Source organism: Urocitellus parryii, chromosome 5, assembly GCF_045843805.1.
Source record: "Urocitellus parryii isolate mUroPar1 chromosome 5, mUroPar1.hap1, whole genome shotgun sequence".
Lineage (NCBI taxonomy): Eukaryota > Metazoa > Chordata > Mammalia > Rodentia > Sciuridae > Urocitellus > Urocitellus parryii.
Genome location: NC_135535.1, coordinates 178,166,963 through 178,187,736, shown reverse-complemented (window position 1 = coordinate 178,187,736; position 20,774 = coordinate 178,166,963). Strand labels below are relative to the sequence as shown.

Below are 20,774 nucleotides of genomic sequence, written 5' to 3'. Positions count from 1 at the left end.
GAGAATCATTATACAGTTTAAATGAGATGATGATGTATTATAAACTTAAGAGTTTATAATACTGGATATGCTTTATAAACAGTAGTTGTTACCACCACTAAATTCATTATTTTTATCACTTAAATACAACATTTTTAAACAGTTTGTTAGAGTTATGAAATTACTTGTAAAAAAGAAACAAAAAGTAATTTCCAGTGATCTCTATGACTGGTCTTCATACATTTTCAAAACATATGACAGAAGTAATAGACTTAATTATAAACAAAGAAAATAAATACATTAAGATGGTATTGTTTAAATACTTAATAAGTTGGATGTCTCTGTGGGGGCCAGAGGGGACAAAGACCAATAATAACATGGCAACTTTTTAACAGTTTCTTAATGAAGGAATGAAATTTCCTTAGTCAGTTCTCTATGCCTCAGGCAGTTTAGCAGCATTGTTTGCTGCTCTTCCAACATTAGGAAGTGGAAAAAAAATGGATATTTTATTGAATTTTTAAAGTAATATCTGGTTTTATTTATTTTGTGAAATGTGATTGGGAGGAATTATTGATGATGGGCTAATAACTCTAGGAGTTATTTTTGTGTTCAGTGAATGTTCTCTTTTTTATGTTTTGAAAAATTTTAAGTGTAGAAAATTATATCCCATTGTATCTATTGATCAGAATGAGCAAATGTTAATAGATTTACTTCTGTTTTTTTCTTGAAATGAAAGAAACCATTAGAAGCTGGATGTTGTGGCATACATCTGTAATCCCAATATCATAGGAGGCTGAGCCAGTGAGGATCCAGAGTTCAAAGCCAGCCTACACAACATAGCAAGACCATATTGCATAAATAAATGAATAATGACCATATTGCATGCATGAATGAATGAATGAATGAATGAATAACCAAGTAAGCAAGCAAGCAAGCAAGCAAGCAAAGAAAGAAATCATTGTTGAGAGGCAGGAGTCTCATTTGTTTCTCTTTCCAGTCTTGTTCTTCTGATTCCCTCCCAGGAGGCAGTCACCATTATAAATATGGTTTGCATATACATCTGTTCCATGGGTTCTACTTTTGCTTATATTTACCTTCCTAGACAATATATGGTTTTTTAAAAAAATGATTTATTCATTTCTTTTTCCTGTTCAAAATTTTTATTTTATATTTTTAACCTGTACATTAGAATTGTACATAATAGGATACATTGTGACATATTTGCACACACACATGACACAAGTTTCACTCCCCAGAATCACCCCTTTTTTCCCCTCCCTCACCCAGTTCTCTTCCTCTACTGATTTTCCTTCTAATTTCATGAGTCCTCCCTCTAGTATGTGATCAGATATGTGTTTTATAATGTTGACATTTTGCTTGTTTGCTTTTTTTCACTCAATAGTATACTTATTCCCCCTCCCCTCCCCATTTTCAGTGGAAGAAAGCAGAAGAGAAACTAGAGCGAGAGCTTCGGGAAGCAGAAGCTTCTGAGAGTACTGAGAAAAAACTTAAGCTAGTAGGTAGTTTCATATTCTCTTATGCTTTCAGAATGTTTTATTATATTATGATTTTAACCTGAAAATTATTGTTTCAACCTGTAGGTAGATAATTTTGATTTATTTCATGAGGCTTAGATGATTTTTAGGGTGCTCAAGAAACTATCGTGTGGTCAGTGTTAGTTTTATGAATCACAAGATGTATATTTTCATTCTATTTTGTTAAAGTTCCAAAGATTGACTTACGGGGAGAGATGATAAGGGAAAAAGAAGATTTAACTTTGAAAGTCATAGTTGTGTTAGCTCAAGGAAAGCATACCAGGTTACCCTAAGGTGATTTTGTCTGTTTCCTCTGCCAGCACACGGAGACCCTGAATATGGTATTTGTAACCTACTTCAGAATATTGAAGAAGGCCCAGAGATCACCTCTTCTGCCAGCAGTCCTTGAAGGTCTTGCCAAGTAAGGGCTGTGTAGGTTGAAATCTTTTAGATTCCTTATAAATATAATGTTCTCTGTTCTCATTTGCTTTTTGTCTTTCCTTAAATTGTTTGTAACAAAAGGCTTTTTTGGTTTTGTTATCTCAGCGTTTTGTTTTTTAAGTCTTCGTTTACTCTTTCCTTCTGTTTTGTACATTGTAGGCTTCCTTAAAGTTCATCTCTCAGTCCTTGGTTCTTTTTTGCACTGTGTAGTCAGTTTGCACTGTGTAGTCAGTTATCTACCAAATCCCAGCTTGTACATCATTTCTCGAATCCTCTGTAATATGTTTCTGTTAAAATACATCTTTTTGCATATCCTATTAATACTGATTACTTTCTTGAAGAATGGTTGTCCTGATAGCTTTCTATTATTAGTTATGAGGTGGTATCCTGTATAATATTGTTAACCGATAAAAATATAAGGTGAACTACATATGCAATTTAACTACATTATTACAAAGGTAAAAAGATAGAAGTGAAATGTATTTTATTGAATTAGATTTATCTAATATTATTTAAACGTACAATTTGTATTAAGTATTAATGAGATAGTTGGCATTCTTTCCCCCCCCCCCTTCTTTTTAGCATAGAAGAGTAGAATTTGGGGCTGGGGATGTGGTTCAAGCGGTAGCGCGCTCGCCTTGCATGCGTGCGGCCAGGGTTCGATTCTCAGCACCACATACAAACAAAGATGTTGTGTACAAACAAAGATGTTGTGTCCGCCAAAAACTAAAAAATAAATATTAAAAAAAAAAGAGTAGGATTTATTTAAATGAGAAGAAAAGAAGCAGAATTTTTACCAGGTAAAGGCACGGGGTGAGGGGTAAGAGGGGGTGCGGCGATGGCTGGGGCAGGATCTGATAGGTTGCCCTTGGCATCCTTTTTAAAATATGTCTTTGAAAACTAGTGTATATTATATACTTACAGTATATCTCAATTTGGATCAGCCACATTTCAAGTTTCTAGTAGTCATATGTAGCTAGTGCCTACCATTGTTGGATAACACAGATTTAAAAATAGAAATAGGACTTATGGCTGGAAGATATAGAAAAGGCAAGTTCTGTTCATCATAAGAAATTACTTTCTAATGACTAAAGTTGTTTGGCATTAGGTTGTATTTCTTTATAGGGTAATGTCCTCATCCTTGAGAATTTTCAAAGAAAGGCTAATCAGAGAAGGGATTACTCTTACATTATGTAAAACTTGCTATTTATTTTTTTAATGGCCAATTTCCTTATTTAAATTTTTTTTAAACCTCCTTATTTTAGAAGCAAATAAAAAGAATCTAAATAATCCAAATAAAAAGAATCTAAACTTTAAAATAAAATAAGTTCCCTTTCTTGTACATCTATGTAAGTCTGTTTGCCTGCCGCCTTTCACAAATGGAATCATGCTTACATATATGTCCTGTAATTAGACATTTTTATAGTATTTTTCCATGTTAGCACATATAGATGACTTAATTTTTTAAGTTCCTAATACTCCATTTTATGGATACAAATATTTGTTTAGCCTTTCCCCTATGTTACTGCTTGTATATATATCTTCATGCACTTGCATGAATCTATTGCCAGGTCAAAGGGTATGCACGTCTTCAATTCTGATAAATAATGCCAAATGGCTTCCCACAAAATGGTACCAATAGACATGGACTGTCACTTCTAATGTATTACTTCTTTGGTCTCTCCTTGTTCTAAGATTTATATAGCAAAAATTCTTTATTAATATTTAAAAGGTATCCTGGCTTAAGCCAAATTTAGTGCCTAATAATTTATAGTATACATACAGGGTAGGCTCACATTTAGTAGCTCACATGATTCTCTCTTTTTTTTTCATATTTTTTTAGTTATACGTGGACACAATATCTTTATTTTGTTTATTTATTTTTAATGTGGTGCTGAGGATTGAACCCAGGGTCTCACACGTGAAAGGCGAGTGTTCTACCGCTGAGCCACAACCCCAGCCCCTTATATGATTCTCTTTAACCCTATTGGTAGTCTTAGTTATTTCCAGAAATAGAGGCCCAAGATAGTCAAATTATAGTCTAGGATCATATAGGTAATTAGTAGCAAGAACCTCAACTAAACACCAGGTCCTATATTCTTCTCATTTTATCTTCAAAGCCGTTATAGGGTCCATATGATCTTTTTTGGGTGCTGGGATTGAACTTAGGGTCTTGTGCATGCTAAATATGCTCTCTATCATTGAGCTATGCCCCAAGACCTGGGGTCTTATAAATGACAGAATCTTCCTTTCTCTCTTTCTACTACCTGTTTTCCTAGAAGCTGACTCTGCTGGCTCCTTTGTGAGTTTTCATACTGCTAGAAACCTAGTAAACTTTCCCCAGGGAGTATATTTGCTCTTAGTAACTTCTAAGGACAAAGTGTTTTAAAATATTTTTGATCTGTTTAGTACTTTATATATTCCTGCTGAGCACAGTGTCTGTTAGTGTGAATCATTATTAATATTAATAATCACTATAATATCTGTCATAATTAACATTTTAAAATAAGGAGTATTAAAAATCAAGTTTTAAAGTCAAGTTTAATTTTTACCTACATATTTCTGCTTTTTGATCATCCTTTAACTAAGTTTTGCTTAATTTTAGGTTTGCTCACCTTATAAATGTGGAATTTTTTGATGATTTATTAGTGGTTCTTCATACTCTCATTGAATCTGGTGTAAGTAACTATTAATGAATTACTTTTTAAAAGATATAAATGATAATTATCATTCTTAATAGCTTTTTTCTTTTTAAAGGACCTAAGTTACCAAGAAAGTCTTCACTGTGTTCAGACTGCTTTTCATATTCTTTCTGGACAAGGTAAGATATTTTCTAAATCAAGTTTGTTTGCTTTGTCTTCTGAAGCTGTACTTAACTAATATGTATTTGTTTTCATTTCAAAGGTGATGTTCTAAATATTGATCCAATGAAATTCTATACACATCTCTACAAAACGCTATTCAAATTACATGCAGGTATGTATGTTAAAATAATATTTCCTTAATACATATTTATTTTCTAATTATATATGACCAGAATTATAGTCAATGAGAAATTGGCATAGGTAATATGGCCTGCCAGTGCACACATCTGAATTTAACCTTACGAAAGACTTGAAGAAAGAGTAATTTCCTGGTTTTTTTTTTTTTTTTTTTGGTACTGGGGATCAAACCTGCAGTGCTTAACTGGGCTCACATCCCCAGTCCTTTTTTATTTTTTATTTTGAGACAGGGTCTTGCTAAGTTGCTTGGGGCCTCACTAAGTTGCTGAGGCTGGTCTCAAACTTAAAATCCTCCTGAACTTTTGGTATTGACTGAAAATGCAGTCAGTATAGCCCACTGCATCTCTTAGCAGTACAGTACTTTTTCAGTGATTAGGGAAATGATTTGAGACAGGTATAACAATTCAGCTTGTTTGTGTATGTTTGTGTTTTTCTGGAGCTCAGTGAAGTTGCCTAATGAAAAAGTAATGAGAAGAGTTCTGAAGAATATATTTGTTGTTTTAGGTGCTACCAATGATAGTGTTGAGATTGTACTCCAATGCCTTGATGTCATGCTAACCAAGCGCAGAAAGCAAGTTTCTCAACAGCGAGCCCTTGCCTTCATCAAGCGCCTTTGTACCCTTGCTCTTCAGGTTCTTCCGAATTCAAGCATTGGCATTTTAGCAACTACCAGAATATTAATGCATGTAAGTAGTAATACAAATGAGGAGAGCTAAGTTCTTATAATACTGCAGTCACATTTTGTTTGTTTGATCTGTGTCTTTTTCCCTCTTTTATATTATTATTTTAACCACAAAAGTTATTCACAACTGGGTGTGGTGTCACATGTCTGTTGTTCCAGCTCCTTGGGACATTGAAAAATGGAAGCAAGAGTAATAACGTTGCTTGAGCCCAAGAGTTTGAGGCTAGTCTGGGCAACACAGTGAGACGCTGTTTTGTTAGAAAAGTCAGATAGGAAAAATAATTCACGTTTGTAACAAGATCAGGTGATAAAAGAAGTACAACATAAAATTACATATGAAAGGATTCTGTATCTGCTGACACTTCTCAAATGTAATTATTTTTATCACTTGGTGTGTATCCTTCCTATAGACTTTTTGAAATTCATGTATAAGTACTTGCACCACACAAAAAACCAACAATTTTTTTTTTTTTTTTTGTAATGGAAAGGAAATTAAGGGGATTATGGATACACTGTTTTTTAAAAACACTTAATGGTAGTGGATACAATACAAATATTCCCATTTATCTCTTTAATAACTAAGGTTTATTTAAACAAAACTTGTATAGTTCTTACTATGTATCTGCCACTTTTATAAATGCTTTACAAAGATTAATTCACTTAATTTTTATGACCCTGAGGTAGCTTCATTATTGTTCCCATTTTACAAATGGTAAAACAGGTTGAAAGAGAAAGTAACTTTCTTACCTTTTTTTTTTTTTTTTTGAAAGTAATTTCTTAAGATGACACTAGTATTAAGTGTTAGAAGTGGCATTCAAATTTAGGTAGTCTGGGTTTTATGCTTCTTTGTAGTTCTCTTAATGGATATAGGTTATTATTGTTACTGCTGTTAACCAATGATGCTGTATTGAATATATGTGTATTGGATGTATTTTTGTAAGAAAGATTCTTTTTTTTTTTTAATATTTTTTAGTTGTTGATGGACCTTTATTTTTTCTTTATTTATATGTGGTACTGAGAATAGAACCCAGTGTCTCCCACATGCTAGGCAAGCACTCTGCCACTGAACTACAACCCTAGCCCCTGTAAGAAAAGAGTCTTAAAAGTGGTATTGGAGAGTGGAAAAAATATTTTGTTTTCTTTTGCAAGAAAGAAAACAGAATATTCTTGTTTTCTTCTCAAACAAGACATTCTTTTGCAATTTTTTTCTTCTATATAAACTTAAATGACTTCTTATTAAAGACCTTGTGCTTGTAGCTCATATATAACCACAAATTCAAATGAAACACAAGTACAGACCAATGAGATTCTTAAAATTACAATATTAATTTATTAATTCTCCCTTTTAATGTGTTTTTGCAGACTTTTCCCAAAACAGATCTATTGCTTGATAATGAATCTCAGGGAAGTGGGGTTTTCCTCCCTGAGCTGGATGAGCCCGAGTACTGTAATGCTCAGAACACTGCACTGTGGGAATTGCATGCGCTGCGGGTAAGAGTAGTCCTATTTATTTATTTTTCTTCTTTTGTGAGCAATGATTTTTCAGTTTCCTCAAATAGTTATTATCGTCAGAGGACTTACTGTATTTTGTTCTGGGAATATCTGTTTTATAATTCATATTTTAATATTACATTTCACTTTGCTTTTGTTATTCTTTAAGCTGTTGAGGTCCATTCTCTAAGACAGTAGAAAACAATGACAGTTTTTATATTGAATCTTATCCAAAGATACTTCAGTAGGCCACATTTCATGGTTTTACCTATGTTCTACAAAATCCTTGTTCCTGCGTATGGATAGCATTAGAGTGAGCCTTGTGAAATATGAGTATCAGGTCAGTTGTTGTAAACTATTTTCACTCAGAAGTAGGAATTACTTTTTAATATTTTTTTAATACTATAAAAGCAAGACTAAACCATGTCACTGGTAACTTGGTCATCAAACAGATTTGTTTTTTAAAAAATATTTATGTGGGCTAGGGATGTGGCTCAAGCGGTAGCGCGCTCGCCTGGCATGCGTGCGGCCTGGGTTCGATCCTCAGCACCACATACCAACAAAGATGTTGTGTCTGCCGAGAACTAAAAAATAAATATTAAAAATTATCTCTCTCTCTCTCCTCTCTCACTCTCTCTTTATAAAAAAAAATATTTATGTAGTTGTAGAGGAACACACAGTGTCTTTATTTATTTTTATGTGGTGCTGAGGATCGAACCCAGTGTCTCACAAATGCAAGGCAAGTGCTTCACCACTGAGCCCCAGCCCCAGCTCCCAGATTTGTGTTTTAATCCTGTCAGCAAAAATTATATTCTTTCTGTAGGCATGTGGTTCTGATAAGTTAAATATGTATATGTGGGTTTGTTGTGTTTTTTTAAAAAAAGCAAGATTTTGTGGTTTCATTAAAGAAAATCTTTGCTCAGTACTGTTTTCTAAAGAACTGACCTGTGCAAAATGTGGTTTTCCTGTTTCTTCTTCAGAGACATTACCATCCCATCGTGCAGAGATTTGCAGCTCACCTAATGGCTGGAGCACCTTCTGAAGGCTCTGAAGCATTGAAACCAGAATTGAGCCGAAGGTGATATTTAGCATCGCTTTATTCTTTTCCTTTTTTGTTTTCTTTGCAGTGTGAAAGATTGAACCCAGAGCATTGCTTTATTATAAAACTACAAAATTCAGAGACTTGAAATGAAGATTAGTGGTAGAGCACTTGTCTACTAGCTCATTCAAGGCCCTGGGTTTGATCCCCTGTATTTCAGGAGAAAAATTGGAAAAGAAGACAACTACCAAAATTCAGCTGATAGCTCTTTACTTTGAAAAGTCTAGTACTATAAAGTACTAGATTACAAAATGTTAAGTGCAAGTTGAGGGTCAGGTTTTTGTCTCACTTCATATTCCTGAATTGTTCTATAGATAAAATATGCTGCCTAGTTGAAAGTAGTGATGCCTGTAATCCCAGCTACTTGGGAGGCTAAGGCAGGAATATTGCAAGTTGTTCAAGGCCAGCCGGGACAACTTAGTTAGACTTTATCTCAAAAATTAAAAAAATAAAAAAAGGACCAGGAGTATAGCTCCATGGTAAGAGTTTGCTTAGCATGTGTGAGGCCTGTGTTTAATCCTCAATTCTACATAAATCAATGAAAAAGTATGCTGGCTGTGATTTTATTTGTTTGGATAATTCTTTAAAACTTAAAAGAAAAAAAATCCTGGAAAGTTTCACACATATAGGAAAGAAAAAAGAGTAGTGTAGTGAAAAGTCCAATCAGAGTGAGCTTCCTTGCTCCTTTTTTTTTTTTTTTTTTTTTTTTAAGTGCTGGGGATCCAGCCTAGTAGCTATCACTGAGCTACATCCCAAGCCCTCTTCTTCTTTTTTAAAAAAACAATTCTGGTATGGCAGAAAATGAGGAAAGTGAGAGGAAAAAAAAAAAAAAGGTGTTTTGGAATACTGCCACCAGAAAGACAACAGTTTTATTCCTTAGGCCTCCCAAGAATACCTTCCAACCTATAAAAAGGTCAGAAGGAAACTTCCAGCATCCACTGTATGCTTCTAGATGGGAAAAGGGTCCTTCTAAAAGAAATTTCTTTTCTTCTAATGTTGTATTTTGGAAATATTCTGAAGTTGGAAAAATAGTAATTAACCTGTATTCCACCAAATTAGTTAGGAAATTACTTCAGTTAAATACAGTAAAAGATAAAATGGTAGCTATTTTTATCTTAGACCATTTATGCTTGCTTCAGAAAAATATATGACACTCAGTAATATATAAAGAACAGAAATTTATTTTCCCAAGTTCTGCAGATTGGGAAGTCCAAGATAACGGGGCCTTGTTGTGTCATTTGGAGGAGTAGAGGAAGGACAAGCTATGCAGAGGCTATGAGAAAGCATCTTTGAGGAGCCATTAATCCCTCATGGCCTTATTAGCCCATTTCTTGTACTTTCACATTGGCCATTAAGTTTTGATACCTGAATTTTGGAAGGGACACATTCAAACCATAGTACTTTGTAGTGTAACCAGTACCCAGAATTAGCATTTTGCTGTTGTGGTAAATTTTTTTCCCTTGTAAGTGCTCTGTTTTTTTTTTTTTTTTTTTTTAAGTTTTTGGCGGACACAACATCTTTGTTTGTATGTGGTGCTGAGGATTGAACCCGGGCCGCACACATGCCAGGCGAGCGCGCTACCGCTTGAGCCACATCCCTTTTCTTTCTTTCCTTTCTTTTTGGTACTGGAGATTGAATCCAGGGATACTTTACCACTAAGCTACATCCCTAGTCCTTTCTACTTTTTTATTTTGAGATAGGGTTGCACTAAGCTTCTTAGGGATTTGCTAAATGCTGAGGCTGCAAAATTCTCCCACCTCAGCTTTCCAAACTGCTGGGAATTCAGGCATGCACCACCATATCCAGCTAGCCTCTGGTTTCTTTAATTCAGATACCACAGGTGACTTGAAGAGTGGGCCAGACTCTTCGGAGTTTGAACAAAAGTTTAAATTAGTTGCTGTCTTTTGAATATTGGAAGAATTCACGTAACTTTGACATTTCCAGCTTCTCCTGAGATACTAGACTTGGTGATTTTGGCCTGTATTTTTACATGGCAATATCAATAGTCAGTTACTGTTCCCTCTAAAAGGGTTGCTTTCTGGCTAGGATAATCTTTGGCCTTATTAAATAATGGCCATTTACCTTTTTCTTCCTTCTTACTTCCTAACAGTCCCCATCCCCCACCTTCAACCATATTTTTTTAAAGTGGGGAAAAAGAAAATTGTTTGTCATTCACAGTACCTTCATTTTGTTCATCCATTTTTATGTGCTGCTGAGGATCGAACCCAGTGCCTCACACGTGCCAGGCAAGCACCCTACCAATGAGCCACAACCCCAGCCCCTCTTTTTATTTAATGATCATTTTCTGTTATATTTTCATTAGTGATCCTCAGTATTTTCCTCTTTAATGCCAGTTTTTCTTTTCTGGAGGAAGATGAGGATTGTGTTTATCCTGAAGGCTTGCAAAGGGAGATACATATGTGTTGCTTTTCTGGAGAACAGAGATTGGGTGTAAGGTTAATCATAGTCCTTACAGGTCATTTCCTGTCTCCTTTGGGGAAAGTGAACTAACCTGAAATTATTAAGGTTTCACGTACATGATGTGGATATAGACATGTTTTCTGTCCTGAGTGTCCTTTCCTTGTTTTTCATCTGATTTAGCTGTATTTTGAAGTCCCTGGGGGATAACTTCATGCTTCCAATGACTTAAGTTAGATTTAACTGCTTCTGGTTCACATAACTGATTGAGTTGGGATTTGATTACACTGAGCTAGAAATCTTCTGCTTGGCTTTTCCTCTGTGTTTTGATCCTGCATTTCTTTCTTTTTTTTTTTGTAATATTTACTTTTTAGTTGGACACAATATCTTTATTTACTTATTTTTTTTTTTATATGTGGTGCTGTGGATCGAACCCAGAGCCTCAAACATGCCAGGCAAGCACTCTGCCACAGAGCCACAACCCCAGCCCATTGTTCCTGCATTTCTAAATGTATTCTACACTTCTCTTTGATAGATTAGTTGGATAATGTTGACATCTGGGAATTTAGGATTCATTTTAAGGTAGCAAGTTTGGGTACAATCTATTTTCAAGTTCTAACTATGACGTATCTATATTTCTTACATTTGTTTTTATAGATCTGCAGTTGAACTTTTTGAGACTTATAGCATGGCAGCAATGACTTTCAATCCTCCTGTTGAATCATCAAACCCCAAAAAGAAGGTATGTGATACTTTTCATTTATAAAAAACAAAAAGGAAAAACTTGCATGTCTTTAATTATTTTAACCTTTAGCTTGCTTAATTGTTTTGTAGGGTTTTTTTATGTTTTAAGAGTTGATAGTAGGATAGATGTTTAAGTTTGGAATTTTATAGAGATGGTCAGTGAGACTGCTTCACTCAATATAGGATACATCTTTGACTTGACCAAACATCTTTCATTATTAAATTTTATTTGTTGGTATCAGCTGTTGCTATTTATAGCTTTGCTCACAGCTTGGGTTTTACTTAAGAGCATAAGTAACTTTTTAACTCATATTTTTAATTTTTTTTCCAGGATAAGTTTTTACAAGGAGATTCATTTTTGAGTGAAGATTTAAATGAACTAGTCAAAAGACATTGTAGTGAAGTTGCTATAGAGTCACCTCTGGATTTCACCAAATATTTGAAAACATCACTACGGTAGCACAAAAATGAAGAGTCGGTGGACTTCCTTGTATATTTGTATGTGGTAAAGATAAATTGTTGACTTAGAAATATTTCTTCTACAAGGAAAACTTCCTAAGAATGATTAGGAAGAGAAATAATTATCCTTTACATGATATAAAGCTATGCCCCAATTAAGAAAATGTTATTTCATTAAAAAAGGAAAATTGAAAAATTGAAAACCTTCTTTTTCTCCCGATATTTGGAAGTTTTCTTCTTAATGATGCTGCCTTTTAAAAACTTAATATACATATTTAGTTAGTTTTTTTTTTTGGTACTAGGGATTGCATCCACAGGTGCTTAACCACTGAGCTGTGTCCCCAGCCCTTTTTAAAATTTTTTATTTAGAGTCATGATTTCAATAAGTTGTTGAGGGCCTAAGTTGCTGAGGCTAGCTTTGAACTTGTGATTCTCCTGTTTTAGCCTCCCAAGCTGCTGGGGCCACTGGCTCCAGCTTAAGTTACAGTTTTTAAAATAATCTTTGGGTGTGATAATGTAGCTCAGTGGTAGAATGTGTGCCTCGCATACAGGAGGCCTTGGGTTCGATCCCTAGCACCACACACATACATAAAATCTCTGAGTTAGATATTATTGAAATTTAGTTGCCATATTAAATTTAGGGCATAAAACATAGGACATTTAAGACTGAGAGTGTTTTTATCATTTAGCTACTCCCTAAAACTAAATATTTAAGAAACTAAATAAATATTATTGTTCTTGCAATACTATAGATGGAAATAAGAAACATTCTAAATTTGAGTGAGTATACATTGTATGCAGATTTTTGAGGAAAGAGAAAAAATAGCTTGAAATTGGACTTAGGTTCATTGGCTCACTTTAAGAAGTCACCTAATTTGGTCTTTTATAAAAAAGATGAGTGTTTATTATGGCTACTTTCAAAAGAAGTTTGAATGTGATTCTAGTATCTTTGAAGTTCTGTGTGTTTGCTGACATGCCCTGGAGGCTGTTAGGGGAAGAACTGCTCTAGGAGAGAAGAACCCAGCCCAAGAATTTCCCATCTTGTTTTAGGGACTAAGGGAATCCAGCAAAAGGCCTTCCTAATTTTTTTTAAAAAAATATAGGTAAAATGTATATATATATATATATTTAAGTATTTTTTAGTTGTAGGTGGACACAGTCACCTTTATTTCATTTTTATGTGGTGCCGAGGATCAAACTCAGTGTTTCACACATGCTAGGCAAATGTTCTACTGCTAAGCTGCAACCCCAGGCCAAAATGTATATTCTTAATGAATATAACTATAAAGCAGTATTTTATGTAACAGCAATTGTTAGTTATTCTCATATTCTAACAACAGTTTATGAAATATATTTCAATGGCCAGGGAAATATTTTCTACTGTTAATAGTTGAATACATAGCTACTTTCTCTGTTTCCTGTTTTTGATGTGAGAATTTTTTTAAAAAAGGATACTAGTCTAACTAATAGATCTCTCATTGCTTCATAACCATATTCAGAACCATAAAAACTAGTTACTTTGGTGTGGAACTTAGAGTATCTTTCTTATGAAATAAATAAAAATTGAAAAATTCCCATGTCATTCCAGCAGTGGGAGTGTGGATATCAGTTTAACTGTGCATGTCAGTCTTCCCCACCAATCCCACCCACCCCAGGATGGGGATTGAGCCCAGCACCTCAAACATGCTAGGCAAGTGCCCTACCACTGAGCCACAACCCCAGCCCCCATGTCCAGCCCTTTTAAAATTTTATTTTGTGCTAGGGTCTCATTAATTTGGTAGGCTGGGCTTGAACTTGTAGTCCTCCTGTCTCAACCTCATGAATAACTGGGATCAGATGTGGGCCACCACACCCTGTTTTGGTTTTGTGTAAGTCTTTTCTTTATATGTGATTTGAAAAGTATTTCTTTTTTTTTTAATTTTTTAGTTGTAGTTGGACATAATACCTTTATTTCACTTATTCATTCTTATGTGGTGCTGAGGATCGAACCCAGGGTTTTGCACGTGAGAGGCGAACGGTCTCCCACTGAGCCACAACCCCAACCCCTTGAAAGGTATTTCTGAGGTCACATTTAAGGCTTGATTGTTAAGGATAAAAAAGGTATGTTTTAGCATAAAAATATTTACTTATAACCTGTACTTAGATATAAATGAATAACATAAAGAATATCATAAATATTTCTGTGAATAAACAGGTTTTCTGTCCTAATCAGAGCACAAGTGACCAATACACGTCAAACTATTTTCCAAACATATACAAATATAGGGGCTAGGGTTGTGGCTCAGTGGTAGCGCACTCGTCTGGCATGTGTGAGGCACTGGGTTGGATTCTCAGAACCATATATAAATAAATGAATGAATGGATGAATAAAGTTAAAAAATATCAAATACATTTATGTTTGACTTTGGCAAAAAAACTGTAATTTAGGTGAAAAATCAGTTTTAGAGCAGGAATTCAATGGCTTTTTCAAGCTTGCATTATGCTTTTAACTTTTCTTGTTTATGTATTTATATAGTGAGTCACAGATCATTGTATATCTAGTATTTAAATATCTTGTATGAATATGGGTATGAAATATATTTGTGCATAAATTTGTCAGTGAGTTTCATTTTTTGAAGCTAAGTCTCGTAGTCAGTAGTCATATACTCACTTAAGCTACCACCTTACTTTTTTTTTTTTTTTTTAATAAAACCAAGCGCTTACTGTGTGCTTAGCATTATACTAGATGCTAAGAAATAAGGTGAGCTAATAATGGACACAAGACAGACTCATTCTTCTATTGCTTTTCATGCTGAGTCAAGTCATTTGCATAATACTTTAAAGTATTTGACAATTCTGTGTCAAAATAAGTTATTTAATGCCTGTGTCATTTGAAATAAGGACGGTCTCAGAGCTGTTTGATGGCAGGCTTGAGCATAGTATGTTTTGAATCCAAGAGACTTAAGAATGTTTTAATAATCATGGAGATTCAGGGTGTTTTTCAAAAATATTTCAGGTATTCATAGGTCAAAATCCTTAGCCATCTGCCAAAGTTTGTTTTTAAGTAGTTGATACATAAAGTTAGCAGAAAACACATAAATTTTCTATGGATCATGGAGATGTTGGCCTAAGTCTGAACTTTGTCCAAGAAGTAGTCTCCCTTTTCTCTCTCTCTCTCTCTCTTTTTTTTTTTTTTTTTTTTGAGTACTGGGGATTGAACTCAGGCACCCAACTACTGAGCCTCATCCCTAAGCCCTATTTTGTATTTAAATATTTAGAAAAGACAGGGTCTCACTGAATTGCTTACAGCCTCGCAAAGTTGCTGAGGCTGGCTTTGAACTTGCAATCCTTCTGCCTCAGCCTCACAAGCTGTTGAGATTACAGGCATATGCCACCACACCTGGCCATTTTCTCTTTGATAACTTTTTTTGGGCCCTTGTCCTTAGTGCTGATGCAAAACAAGCAACCAAAAAGGGGTAGAGACTACCACCTTGAGAGTACTTTTCCAGTAGGTTGCCTTACTCTGCCAAGACAAATAGCAGCCAGGAAAATTGTACTCTTCATTGGTTTGGGAACATAATTGTGGAGCTTTGTGTTTTAGAGTTAATGGACCAGTAAGCAAGTCCTGATTCCTTTTAAGCATTAAGCAAGGCCTGTGGTATCTGAGCAGAAGAGAGGTCTTTAGAGATATTAGAAAGAGTAGAGAACAGTGGAGGAGGAAGTTACAAAAGGGAAACTTGTATATATCAAAAGAGGTCCACTTTCACTCATGACCCTACAATGTCTTCAGAGCATCAAGATGGGAGCTCTTTATGAAATCAAGCCTTGATTAAAAACAAGGCACTTGTAACTGCACTTTTGTTTACTCCGGACTCCATATTTATCCTTAACTGGAGAAAGAATTTGTAAATAGCTTACATGTGCTATGGATGACATGTGAAGAGGCTTTTGCTCAAAAGGACACTTTATGCCCAAGGAGTATTTCTACTCCCAACAAATTTATTCCCTACTCTCCCTAATTCCTTAACACCCTCTAGGAATCTTATATTTTCTTACAAAATAACCAGTTCCAAATGAATAGGTGACTAAGAAGAAGATAATCTCACTTCTAGCATCATAGGGCATACTACATTCTTTCTTAAATCCTTTATTACCAACTTTTTTTAATATTTATTTTTTAGTTACAGGTGGACACAAATCTTGTGGTATTGAGGATCAAACCCAGGGCCTCATGCGTGCTAGGCAAGCACTCTACCTCTGAGCCACAATCCCAGCCCCAATTACCAATTTTTTTTTAAGTTGGCACCTAACAGTGACAGAATTCTTTTCACTTTTAGTGAAGTTTTTAAAAATATTGTAATAAACCCAGCTTTCATATCTATATTCCTTTCCATATCAACTTTACTGATGAGAGTTTGCTACCCAGATTTCTTGTAGCCTAAGTATACAATTGTAGTGGGTATAGTTCTAGTGATGACTTTAGATGCATTCTGAATAATATGATAATTTATTTCATTTAGTATATTGATATAGTTGTATAATTCACACATGCCTTTTTTCTTTTTTTAATGTGATACAGATTGAACCCAGGGCCTTATGTATGCTCTACAAGTGCTTTACCACTGAGCTGCACCATTAACCCTAGCTGTATAATTCAGATAAGATTTAAATAAAAATTACATATTTCTGACAAATATTAGGTTGTACTAGTCCATTATAATGCAGTCATATACCTCATATAGACATTTTGGTCAATGATGGACCATTGTGTGGGTGTCATGTGATATGATAGTAGTTCCATAAGGTTATAGTGGAGTTAAAAATTCCTATTGCCTAGTGCCATCTTAGTTTGTATAAGTACACTCTATGTTTGTACAATGATGAAATCACCTAACAATGCATTTCTTGGAATTTAACCCCATTGTTAAGTGACACATGACTATAGTAGAGTAGGCCCTTTACATTTTAAGCAATGTGTCCTTTATAAAGTCCCAGAGACTCAAATTATAAGACAATATGTACCTTAACCTCAAGATGGAATATCCAACCAGGCTGGGCTGCAGCACAGAGAATAGACTGGATTTTCTACTTGCTAGATGACTCAGTCTCTAATTGAGTCTCAGGGTTAAGTTTCAGATTTGCTGTAACCAAATCAACAATTATGCTAAAGGCCATTTGGGGTGGGAATGGGGTTGAGCAGAGTTTAGCAGGAATCAAAGCAAAATGAAAAACCTAGAGAGGCCAGTCTTGCTTTCTATCTCAGTCTCATTATTCTGCAGTTTTCATTTTGATTCTAGCCAGTTAGACTAGTAATTCAATTTTCAACCAATGGTAAGCCAAACCACTTGGCATACTAGTTTCTAGAGGCTTGATAAAATGTTTCCAGGATATTTTAAAAAATGGGACACTACTATGCATTTATTATAGACTGGTTATTTGATTTAAAAAGAAACCTGTAACACTGTACAAACCATATCAAACTGTAGTAGCTTAAATTCTGTTGGCAAGAGAATGGTGGGTCAGTAAGAACTTATAATGACATGAAAGCTCTATAGTGTATTTTTGACACTTATGTTTTTAAAGTATGCAAAAAATCATGGGGATTATTTTATTCATTTTTTAAATTGGTAAAAAAAAGAAGTCTCAAAGCAAAGGTTAGGATTTTTCTGTGTTTATAATTTGAAAAAAGTCTTAAAATTGAATGAAACCAATGGAAAGGTAAAGTTTGGATTTTACTTTAGAGAAACACATTTCATTTTTAAAAGCCATAGTTTGCTTCATACCAAGAATGAGAAAATTTCATTACACTTAGCTGATAGTTTTGTACAGCAAGGTTTAAAAATAATTTACATTATATGGCAAGTATGAGTAGGATTGATAGCTCTTAATCAGAAACGAAGCTATTTTTCTTGGGAGTCTAGCCTATCTCAGATGTTCATAGCATACATTTTTTTTTTTAGGAAGTTTGTCTTCAAATAGTGAGTTAGAACCACTAATGCCTCTAAGTCATAGCCACATCAAGAAAGCTATGTCTAATAAATATATAAGTACAGTGTCAATACAAACCTTGCAAAATAAATAAATCTACTTCAAACACTAATTCAGTCTGCTTTTGCTTTTAGAAAATGGTTAGCTTTCTTGTTAAGACACAATGACTCAGTAGATATTAAAATTATACATCATCCTAAATTCATTTTGTGAAAACAAAAAATGGAATAATCTGTGAGTATATGAGCAATAACCTTTAAAAAAATATTTCTACATGTATAGAGAAATCCTGAAGAAGAGTGCACTATAGCACAACAACATAGGAACTAAGCTGAGTTACTTTTAATGAATCTTATGTTATAGGACATATTTACATTTACAATGCCCCAAAGCTTCAACTTCTCGGTCATCAAACGCATGGCTATACTAGGTTTCTTGCTTTCAGACCTCTGTGCCTCCTGTTCCCAGTTCTCTAACTTGGGTTGGCACACTCTGGCCCTTGGGCCAAAGCCAGCCTGCCACCTTTTTTTGTATGGCCCTTGAGCTAAGAACAGTTTTTAATTTGTATAAATGGTTGAAGAAAATCAAAAGAATATTTGTGATATATGAAAATTATATGAAATTCCAATTTCAGTGTTCATAAATAAAGTTTTATTGGAATGTAGCCATGCTTATTCATGTACTTATTTGTCTGTGGCTGCTTTTACACTACAGTGATAGAACAGAGGCCATGTAACCCTCAACCCTTAAAATATTTATTATGTGGCCCTTACTGACAGTTTTCTGGCCCTTGCTCAATTATTGCAAGCCTAATAATGGTTTTCCCTACTGCCAACATTTCTAAAAGAGCAATTCCCTGGGCTTCTTTGCTTCATTCGTCAGTAAATTGGTTTGTAGCTTCCAGCCCCCTGCCACCTTGTCCTCATCATGGACCTCACATCATGTGTGAAGAAGGCTGCAGTTCATAAATCATCAATTTCCAGTTTTAAGTTTAATGAAAATAAATTATATTTCTTCCACCATGTTCATTCTTGGCTTTGACTTCTTGCTGAGAGATCTTCACCTGTAATGAGGTATACATGGGTTTATTAGCATATTGAAAATGAAGATGCAAAAACATAACCTAACAAGTGTTCATAGTTGTTTAGCCAATAGAAACCTACAGCTCTGGTGGCTGAGTTTGGGGGAGAGTCTGTTTCCTATGAACTCAAATGATTGGGGGAAAGTGAGTGACTAGGGATTGACTCGGGGGTGCTTTACCATTGAGCTATATCCCTAGTCCTTTTATTTTTAATTTTTTAAATTTTTGAGACAGGGTCTTGGTAAATTCTAAGGCTGTCCTTAAACTTGCAATCCTCCCACCTCTGCCTTCCTAGTTATTGGGATTAAAGGCATGTACCACCAAGCTCAGCTGAACTTATAAGTGTCTGAACATGATGTTCCTAGGAAGCAAAATATTAGGCATTTGGGGCCTGGAACACCATGTTCTTTAGGGGAAAAAAACAAAACTTTTTAACTCGCATTGTTCAACTTTTAAGGAAATGTAGAATTCTTTCAATTGTGTGTTATTTGAGAGAAGTAAGATGAATTTACTTCTTTAGAAGTTCTTAAATGATGGTTATTGAAACTTTAGATGTGATTGTTTAGAACAAATGACATGAAATATGTGACTCAAAAAGTGGCAGAAACACGAAACATTTTCTTATGAGCCTATATACAGAAAGAGCCCCACCATTTTTTTTTAATAAGTACTCTTTCCTGGGAACATCATAAAGGAGGTCTATGGGATGTAAATTCTCATTGTTGCACCTTTTGCTGTTTATAAAGAAAGCTTCCCCAACTTTAAGCAAAACTATGAAGTCAACTAAATGATTCTAAATGTCTGCTTGCTGCAAGAAAATTGGATCATCTAAATCACTATCACTCTCTTCCCCTCTCCTAAAATATAAGCATTATGTTCATGTGGTGTGCAAATTTCCAGTAGTTGTTCCCCTCTCCTAAAATATAAGCAGTTATGTTTATGTGGTGTGCAAATTTCTAGTAGTTGTATTCTTATGTACATGGTGCAGTCTTAGAGTACACAGAGGGCTACTTCAGTGTAGTAGTACATTTATGACAGATTTACCAACCTTGGTGTAATTTTACTGTCATGGGAATTAGATGTATGTGACATTATCACTTCTGTACTTTACTAATGTTGATAGAAACAACATTTTGAATTTTGATCACTGCCCTTATGGTAGGCTCACAGACCCACTACTATGGTTAGTCATTTCTAAAAGTTTGAGAGACTCAACATTGGTGCCTAGTCCTAAATTCACTTGGCCCTTGGGGGAGGGACTGATGATTGCTTCAGCAACATTGGGGCATAAAAGAAAGTGAATCTGGAACTTTAAAATTTGAGATACCAGATGTTTTTCAAGAGAAAAAGTACTGAACCTCAGAGATTATCTGATACTGTGACGTGAATTGCTGCCATAGTTGTGGGATTTCCGAGTGTTTATATACAAACCTCAACAACCCAGATCTCTTGGAATAGATGGATATGCAGATATTTTGGTGGGGGCCATATCCTGTATTTAGCCTTGCTTATTATTATTATATTTTTGGTACTGGGAATTGAACGCAAAGGCACTTAACCACTGAGCCATATCCCTAGCCCTATTTTGTATTATATTTAGAGATAGGGTCTCACTGAGTTGCTTAGTGCCTCACTAAGTTGCTGAGGCTGGCTCTGAGCTCGGGTGATCCTCCTGTCTTAGCTTCACCAGCCACTGGGATTATAGGTATGTGCCACCATGCCTGGCTATCCTTGCTTATTATTTTGAAAGAGCCTTACAAGTGTAGTCTGGGGCACCAGTTATTTTGAAAGATGCTCCTCAAATATAGAAACAGGATCTTAATGCATTGGGCTTTCTTTTGAGCTGTTATGAATCCAGTGTGGTTCCATCAGAATA

At 34.9% G+C, this 20,774-nt stretch overlaps 2 protein-coding genes across 6 annotated transcripts in view; one reads left to right on the top strand and one right to left on the bottom strand.

The window, feature by feature from the left end:
- Window positions 1-12,654, top strand: part of Noc3l (NOC3 like DNA replication regulator) — a 28,730-nt gene extending 16,076 nt beyond the window's left edge. The window contains exons 12-21 of the mRNA XM_026397343.2: window positions 1,415-1,495; window positions 1,835-1,935; window positions 4,561-4,633; window positions 4,713-4,776; window positions 4,860-4,931; window positions 5,462-5,643; window positions 7,002-7,130; window positions 8,111-8,208; window positions 11,305-11,389; window positions 11,723-12,654. Of these exons, the coding sequence (XP_026253128.2) occupies window positions 1,415-1,495; window positions 1,835-1,935; window positions 4,561-4,633; window positions 4,713-4,776; window positions 4,860-4,931; window positions 5,462-5,643; window positions 7,002-7,130; window positions 8,111-8,208; window positions 11,305-11,389; window positions 11,723-11,851 (1,014 nt within the window). The 3' untranslated portion in view covers window positions 11,852-12,654. The remainder of the gene's footprint in view (window positions 1-1,414; window positions 1,496-1,834; window positions 1,936-4,560; window positions 4,634-4,712; window positions 4,777-4,859; window positions 4,932-5,461; window positions 5,644-7,001; window positions 7,131-8,110; window positions 8,209-11,304; window positions 11,390-11,722) is intronic.
- A 98-nt stretch (window positions 12,655-12,752) lies between these two features.
- Plce1 (phospholipase C epsilon 1) overlaps window positions 12,753-20,774 on the bottom strand; it is a 288,120-nt gene continuing 280,098 nt past the window's right edge. For all 5 annotated transcript variants that reach the window (XM_026397323.2, XM_026397326.2, XM_026397325.2 and 2 more), the window contains one exon: window positions 12,753-18,880. The gene's annotated coding sequence lies outside the window, so the exon portion shown is untranslated. The remainder of the gene's footprint in view (window positions 18,881-20,774) is intronic.